The 8,989-nt window shown below is 47.2% G+C and overlaps 1 protein-coding gene across 1 annotated transcript in view; it reads left to right on the plus strand.

Moving 5' to 3' along the window:
* Positions 1–628: 628 nt before the first annotated feature.
* trps1 (trichorhinophalangeal syndrome I) overlaps positions 629–8,989 on the plus strand; it is a gene marked incomplete at its 3' end in the record, with an annotated part of 83,898 nt that continues 75,537 nt past the window's right edge. Inside the window, exon 1 of the mRNA XM_084484830.1 lies at positions 629–668. Coding sequence (XP_084340956.1) covers positions 656–668 — 13 coding nt within the window. The 5' untranslated portion in view covers positions 629–655. The remainder of the gene's footprint in view (positions 669–8,989) is intronic.

The raw sequence follows: 8,989 nt of genomic DNA on the forward strand, positions 1-8,989 counted from the left end.
GCCCATTTTTCTTCTGGGTCTCACAGTCCCTATTTGTCTTCCCTTTTGGTTACAGGTTTCCATGGTGATGACGGCATCGATGCCAGCGCAGGCCTGACCGCCACCCCCGCCCCTTACCCCCCTTCTCTCCCCCACCACCACCACCACCATCGCCACCCCCCAGAACCAGAGGTGACCGGCGAGGCCTCGCTCATGAGAACCTAGAACAGCATTACCAGCTCCTCCCTGCGGTGTGGAGTGGTGTGCTGGATGGTACATGGAATATATCAAGCGGGCCTAGTTGAAAAATAACCGAGAGGGGAAACACACACGAGTTGAAACGCAAGGAGAGTGTGTGTGTCTGTGTGTGTGTGTGTGTGTGTGTGTGTGTCTTCGGAGGAGCGAAGTTCGGACCCGACGCCACAGCGACGATTTGGATATTAGTGCCCAAGGCGGGCGGTCGGCAGGGGCTTATTGGACCGTCTGGGGTTCGGTGCCGGCGGTAAATCCGACGCTGAGGCGCGGAGACACGTGCGAAGAGGGACGGCGATCGGACGACGAGACGGGACGCGCCACCCCCCCACCCCCCCCCCCCCACCCCCAACCCCACCTACCCCATCTCCCGGGAGCTGATGCCAAGTCTGAGAGTGGACCGCCATGACGCGATTGTAACCTGATGATCAGCAAAGGTCAGCCCCTCTTCTGGAACCTTCTGTTTGGGGGGGGCGGGAAATGTTCACAGTCTACCTGTACGCATATGTGAGCAGGACACCCTAACCCCAAGATTCCCTAACCCCCTACCTGTTTACTTTAGAGTTTACTTTGTGTACTTTTAGAGAAAAAAAATGGCAGCATGTTTCATTGGATTAGAGCGTCTGCTAAAAGACTACATAGTAAATACAATAGTGTACCGGTAGAAAAGTATTATATAACAGTGATTCGTACTCATTAGTTGCTGACGTGCCGTCACCATTTATTTTGCCCTGCTTGCGCTGTGAAAGGCTAATCTTTGGCCCACAGTGACATCAGCGTCTCTCCTCGCTGTTCACTTAACTAAAACTCTGTAGCTGTGACATCAACTATCAAATTACCTGCCGTTAGATACTCCCTTACCATATCATTGTATTGTAATGAGTACTCACTCCTTGCGGTTTCTAACGAGGGCTAAAGACGCGGAGACGCACACATAATAGCTTTGACACAAATTATCTTTTAATGGCCACGGCTCTTTCAGTGGATACCTGCTCAGATAATGGAAGTTTTGTTTAGTGTTTTCACAATGCAAACGTTCATTTTCAATGTCTCCGATGCTTCCCCTATTACCATAACTTGAGGAAATCACTGAAACCATTGCCGGCGTCATTTCTGAAGAGAGAGGCAACAGAGAAGAAACTATTCTGAGACTGGGTAGATCATAACCTTGTCTTCAGTTCCGTTGCTGTGAAAATATACTGCGCCTATTTTTTGGAGTTAATAATAACCATGATTTATTGCGAGCATATGGCATTTGCTCAATCTTATAAATCATATTAAATTGAAGAAAATTGCATGTGTGAGTATGTGTGATTGCGTGTGGTTTTCATGTGTACTTGTGCGCGTGTTTTTGAAGGCGATCAACATAATTTGAATTCCCGGCCTATTATAAATATCTGAAATATGCAACACAAGGTGGTACCTGATGATGAAATGGCAAAGCACGTTAAATGGAGTACATGAGCAATTAGACAATATCCCAGAAAACATAATCAAAGCACAAACGCCGCACCGCACACCCCTCCATCCCTTTGAGGCTGTATGTCTGATCACACACACACACTCACCACAATCACACACCGTGGTCACTAGCACGACTCTTTATAATCCTGACCTTACAGCCAAACACCAAGCGGGTTCTGTAAATGCCTTCATACAACACAAGTCTGTATGATTGTGCAAGCATCCTCATTTGCTGAGGTTTGCTGTCTGTGTGTGTGTGCTGCACGATTATGTATAATCATGGTTCTATTCATGTTAGTGTTCCTGTGAACGAGTGTGTGTGTGTGTATGTGTGTGTTGTTCTATCCTGTGGTGGTTCAGCTGCTCAGCTTGGTGATGTTTTTCACCCGCGAGCATTGCTCTGAGCTGTCTGATTCTTTTGGCTTTCGGGGGGGGGGGTGGGGGGGGGGGGGGCGTGGCGTGTGTGTCTCTTGTGGTATATTGTAAAGTGTTTGATGTACTAGTGGAAGACAGATTTGATTTTTTTTTTTCAGCACTAGAGAGCACTGTGGAATGTTGACTAGAGACTATTCAGTAGGATCACAAACAACACACACACACGCACGCACAGACACACAGAAGACAGAGGAAGCACCAGCCTTTCCCCTCCTACCTCTGTGTGTGTGTGTGTGTGTGTGTGTGTGTGTGTGTGTGTGTGTGTGTGTGTGTGTGTGTGTGCACGCACATGGTTGCGTGTGTAAACGGGCTGCCTCGAATGATAATAATAGGTTGAACTATTCTCATATAATGGGGTCAGAAGGTCACTTTTTGTGTGGGTCATGATCTCATCCTTTTATGATCTTGTAACAAGATGTTCATGGAGTGTATGCGTGTGTGTGCATGTCTGTGTGTGCGTCTGCATGTGTGCCAATTGCCAAACCCCAATTCATATCATTTGTCAACATGAGACCTGCCTCCCCCTTCCTCACAAACACACACATACACACACACACTCAGGTCCACGTGTTTGTCCCTGAAACCCTTAAGACCAATTAATTACAATTAGGGTGTATTAATGATGCAGGCCAGGATTAATAAAAGAGGTGTCACCGGCTGTCATGACAAACTAATGACTTAATTTCTTAGTGCGTTAACGATCGTCTGGTTTAAAGGACACAGCATCCATCAGCGATCTGTGGGGCATGTTCTCCATCTACTCTCTTGTTTGTCCCCTGGAGTGAGAGAATCTGTCGGTGGTGTACACCAGTCAATCTGGGGGTGTGTGTGCGTTTGATTCAAGACTTTCAACATCTTGTGGCATATTGTGCTTTAGACTTAGTTTTCTTGATTTTTTGCCCATTAAATGCCAGACTGGTTACACAGTTTTTTCTCCTTCTTCTTTTTCTCGTTTTCTTATATAGTTTATAATTGGTGTGCTAAATGTAGTTATTTTTAAAGTGCGTTGCAAACTTCAGTGGAAAATGTTCTATCTTCTCAACGGCACATTTATTCGGGTCGCTTTTAAACTTTTAACTCGACACTTTGTCTTTATTGTTGCACCATCTCCGTGGCAACGTACACTTCCCGATCTAAATGGGACTAATGGGATCTTCATGGGACCGTCGCCAACGGTAACCACACCGTTCAAAATGGTTGACGTTGGCCAAAGCCTTGTTGCCCGGGGGTAACCGGTCAACTGTTGCTTTTGAGGCCCGGTGAGACCGGTGAATGAAGAACATTGCTGTAAAGCAAAAAGTTATCTTTTCTTCTCACATTAATTTTTTCCCTTTTTCTGTAGACCCAAATTGTGTTAAAAAGCAGCAGCTTCCCAGAAGACTCAATTTCCCTTGAACCCTCTGGTTGAGCCAGTGGTGGTACGAACATTTGATCGGGAGATTGCGGAAAAAACAAGAAAACATCACATAGAAAAAACACTTGCTGCCAAAAAATTACCAGTAGGACCTCATTGTCACCATGAATTGTGGCTTTTCCAGTCGGCCATTCATTATCCTGTCCGGTTCGGTGGGGAATCTGAAGCGGTGACAAGCTTTTGGAAATTTTTGAATTATTGCTTTAAAACTCCTCTTTCCTTTTTCTTGCCAATGGCTTCATTTGTTAACGTCAGTTACAAAGATTAATCAAGACCCACTTGACACTTGCATTGGAAAACATGGACGCTTCATAGGGCCTCATTGTCACGTATAGTACAAGAGGGCGGGACTAGGTTTTCTGCTGGACCACTCACACAATAGCCTCTTTTGAAGTGAAAGATGATTGGTCAAATTGTCCTGCTATTCTGCCCCACAGTGGCCAATCGGGCCTGTTGACTGCTGTTCAGCTCTATGGTAATTTTGGCTTTGGTTGGCAGGGTCCTCCTCAATGTAACTGCAGTATAAGACCACATTACACTTGTTTTCTGGGGCTATGGAAATTGGTTAGCAGCGAGCCAATTGGACGAATGATCATATCTGTTCTACTTCCTTTACTTGTTCATGTCTGTAGTTCTACTCTCATTCAAGTCTCTCTACATCTTCCTTTAGGAGTCCCTCCCACTCCCTGTCTGTCTGTGTGTCTGTGTGTCTGTCTGTGTGTGTGTCTCTGTGGATCTATGAATCAGATCAGGTTAGTCTCTGACCACACGGGTGGGAGGGAAGCAGCCCTGTAATGGCACTGCTGTGTGTTTCCCAGACTTATTACACCACAGAATTATGCTCCCAAGTCTCCTCGCCAAGGGGTCCTATGGCTCTCTCTCTCTCTCTCTCTCTCTCTCTCTCTCTCTCTCTCTCTCTCTCTCTCTCTCTCTCTCTCTCTCTCTCTCTCTCTCTCTCTCCGTCTCTCTCCGTCTCTCGCTCACTCTTTCACAGACTGTGAAAGACTTAATGTGTTGTGTGTGTGTGTGTGTGTGAGTCTTTGTGCGCTTTTGATTCTTTTTGCACACTTTATGTGACTGCATGTGGAGTCATTTGATGTGTGTGTGTGCTACAGTCGAAGCGAATGTGCATATGTTTGTTTATGTGTACATTTGTGTGTGTGTGTGTGTGTTACGATGCCCCCCCCCCCCCCCCCCTCAGAAATCCATTAATGTGATTAATGAAGCTGAATGACCACATGGCTGAGGGGGGAGGGGGGGGGGGGGGGGGGGGGGCGGTTCTGTATCGTCTCCGCTGCCTTTTGTTGCTCATTGAAGGAACAGTATATTATGGGCTGTCTGGGCTTTTGTATAGGCATCCACACATCAGCATGGGCACATGCCTGGACACTATGGCGTCATATGGAATACCCTGGGATGACTGTTGTACACACACACACACACACACACAAACTTTTGCGTACACAAGCTCAGATGTGCCCACACACGCACATACTTGCATATATGCAAAAAACACATACGTAACCATAGACACGCACACACACCCCAATGATTGTTTTCAACTGTCAAACACCAGCCCATATCTAACATACTAAAATCAAACAAATCACAGTAGATCTGTCTATTCAATACACATCAAAGTTAGACAGACAGACAGACCATTACCAATTCATGTTTTGTGTTGATTTTATGTGGGTGCGTGTCAACATGTGTTTTCATGTGATTTCCTCTCAGCCCCTAATTTATGTGATGTGAGTCTCTGTCGCTACACGCTCTGCACAATTACTTTAGCTACACACACACACACACACACGCACGTGCACGCGCACATGCACACACACACACACACACACACACACACACACACACACACACACACACACACACACACACACACACACACACACACACTCACACACTATATCTAGGTGTGCCCACTGCTTTATATGTGAGAGACTTACTGTCTGAATACAAATGTGTGCACACATGTGATTTTATGAATCTGTAGTTTAGCGTTTGCGTGGTGAGCTTCATCCAAGCCAACAAGTGTTAACAAGCTGTGTGTGAAGGACTGTGGGATTCATTGGATCCATATGTTGCCCTGTACAGCTGTGTCTCTCACCACGTCTGGGAGGAAATGCTCTGTGTCTGCGTGTGTGCATGTGCATGTGCATGTGCGTGTGTTTTGTTCCTTTTGGGAGCCTAAAGCCCAATTTAGAGCCATTTGTCGCCTGTCACACACCTCTGAAATTTGCTGCGAAACTGCCGTCTACCCTGGAAATCCAGTGATATTTTCAAATGCATGCTTGGTCCCGCCCCTCGGGTTGGGCCATTTTCGTTATTCGTTGCCAGACCCTACAGCTTTCTAGATGTGGGTCTGGATTTCCAGGCTAGCCATCCACAGCAACGTTGCATCAAACCTGCGACTATAAATGCCATGCCAATAAGCGCACTTTGTCTGTGTCTGTGTCTGTGTGTCTGTGTGTGTGTGTGTGTGTGACGGGAGAGAGACGGTGTGTTCAGTCCATTTGGGAGCCTCTGCTGGAGTGTGTGAATGTAGGTGCTTTTGCACCTTTTCTTTAGTGTGTGTGTGTGTGTGTGTTCATTGCGAGAGAGAGATTCACGCTCTGCGCTTCTGTTTCTGCTCACGTTGGGCCCCGGACCCCCCTCCCCCCATGTGGGCAGCATCCTCCATCCACAGCAGCCACACAAACGCTCGGATCCGAGATGGCCGCCAGCATCCCGGCTGGATCTGGGTGAGGCTGCGTGAGGCTGCGTGCGGCGGCGGGCCCCGAGTGCGGACCGCTAACAAACCAAGAGTACAGCGGTGAGGAGGAGGAAAGTATACGGTCGGGTTCAGGGAACTGCGGAGCCTTTGTTTTGTTTGAGGACCTTGATTACCGTCCGCATTTCGTGACGATCACCAGTGCATCGCAAATTCAATTATGCCGTTTGATCCCGGGGCAAGATACACAGAGACTAAATTCATTTCAGGCTCAACACTTAGCGCGCTCTGCAAACTCCTGCCGCTCTGAGTGAATTGATTTGGCATTTTACAGACCCGACAGATCAATGCACCGTTTCAAAGTTTAAAGCCAAATAAAAAACAGGAGCATTTATTTGAAGCTCAGCGGGTTGACCTGGAATGAGAAGAGACGACTTTTGAGCCACAGCTGTTTTGAGTCCTTAAGGTTTGCTGGACTGTTATAATAACAAAAAAAACAGGAGTCGGCTCCTGAATCTGTTCAGCGCCAATTGTGGATGATTGTACGTGAAGCGCTCTGCATTCTGAAACCGTTAACAAACCTGCCCCACACGGTAACGGGAGGAGAAGGGACAGGGCAGAGGCCGGGGCAGACTGGGAGCTGTAGTGAGGGCCGGGGAGAGAGCACACGAGACAGACAGACAGACAGACAGACAGAGGGAGACAGATGGAGAGCTAGAGACAGACAGAGGGTGGGAGACAGACAGAGAGCTAGAGACAGACAGAGTGTGAGAGAGAGAGAGAGAGAGAGAGAGAGAGAGAGAGAGAGAGACAGAGCTAGAGACAGACAGGGTGGGAGACAGACAGAGCTATAGACACAGAGAGAGGGAGAGAGAGAGAGAGACAGAGCTAGAGACAGACAGAGAGCGAGAGAGAGATAGAGGGGGATCCACTTTGAAACTGATGAAGAGAGACAAAATTAGTTGGAGAACACAGACAAATTGTCAGACAGAGCAACGTACACACACACATACAGTCAGAGAAACACACATTCACAAATACAGACATACAAATAGTCAGAGTTACATACACACATAGTCAGAGCAGTCTGTCTGTCTCACAGACAGACTGAAACAGACAGACATACGTAGCGTAATATGAAGGCAGCCTGAGTCATGGATCATATATGATATGTGATGAGAGGTTGATTGATGCCTCTTAGCTTAATGGAACCTTGTGCCAATAAATATCACATAGAAATGTGTTCCACATGACCAAGATGGGCCGCTGTGTGTGTGTGTGTGTGTGTGTGTGTGTGTGTGTGTGTGTGTGTGTGCGTGAGAGATGCCAATGGTGTGTGTGTGTGTGTGTGTGTGAAAAAAAATAATAATGGGGCAGCTCGGAAGGGGATGAGTGCTTCTGTGTGAATGTGTGCATCTGTCAGGATGGTTGCACATGTGTGTGACCGTGTGCGAGAAGGAGAGAGTGTGAGAGAGAGAGAGAGAGAGTGTGTGTGTGTGTGGTGGGGAGAGTGTGTAGAGACGGGCTTAATAAGGAGCTAGCCGGGGTTTGTTTAGTGTGAGTGGTTGCAGACCCTGCTCCGCGTCCTTCTGGACAGCTACTGGCCCGCCGCGCTGCCTAAGTGCTACATAGTGACTTCAACTTATTCTAACTGATTAGCCTATTGTGTGTGTGTGTCTGTGTGTCTGTGTGTGTGTGTGTGTGTGTGTGTGTGTATGTGTGTGTGTGTGTGTGTGTGTGTGTGTGTGTTGTAGGGAGGGGGCCGGAGTTCTTCTTGACAGGTTCTAGTGCGCTGCTGAACAAGGCAGCGATTCATTCGGCTAGGTTAACGATCAGTGTGTGTGTGTGTGTGTGTGTGTGTGTGTGTGTGTGTTAAGTGCACTGTGCATGTTGTCTTTAGAGAATTGTTTCCGTGCGCCTGTCCGCACCATATGGCCCAATGTGGAAAAAAGGGCCCTTTTTGTGTGTGCGCGTGTGCGCGCATGTGTGTGTGTGTGTGTGTGTGTGTGAGTGTGCGTGCACTCGTGTGTGTGTGTGTATATGTGTGTGTGTTGACAGGGGCCTGGTCTGCCCCAGAGTGAAGCTGTGCAAACACACAAAAAAAAGGTTTCAAGACTGAGACCAAATGGGAGCACAGATGTCAAATACTGCTATACTTCCATTTAATTCACCCGCTTTTCTCTCTCTCTCTCTTTTTCTCTCTCCGTTATCTCCTCAGCCGAGAGGATCGGTCATGGGCGCTCGTTGTTCCCTTAAAGAAGGGGGGAACACGCCCTGCCTTTTTGTCTTTCTCTCATTCATCTTGTTCTGTTTTGTGTTTTCGTTTTGATTCTGTTACTGAGGAAACCAAAGCATTCTCGGGTCTTTGCGCCAGTAACCCTTCTATGCCTGCCTGTAATTCAATCAGAAAAAGGTCTCTCTATTCATTAAAAAAAAATGAGAAAACGCTGCCTGCGCTCTCTGTAGATTCACACTGGCACGGCCCAAGTCAAAATGGTGGACATAATCTCCTCATTCTTTTGCTGCTTTGTCTCAGGAAATCACTTTGGCCCCTTCATGTTTAGTTGCTTTTCTCTCGTACTTTAATGCTGTTATTGTGGGCTAATTGCTAAAGAGCTCAAGGCTAAGGTTAATGTGCTTCTGGTAATCATTGGAGAAATGCACACGCATGCACTCTGGGTGCATGGTGTAAAATAGTGTAATATAGTAACAGGTGATAG

This window comes from Micromesistius poutassou (genome assembly GCF_964030765.1).
Source record: "Micromesistius poutassou genome assembly, chromosome: 20".
Lineage (NCBI taxonomy): Eukaryota > Metazoa > Chordata > Actinopteri > Gadiformes > Gadidae > Micromesistius > Micromesistius poutassou.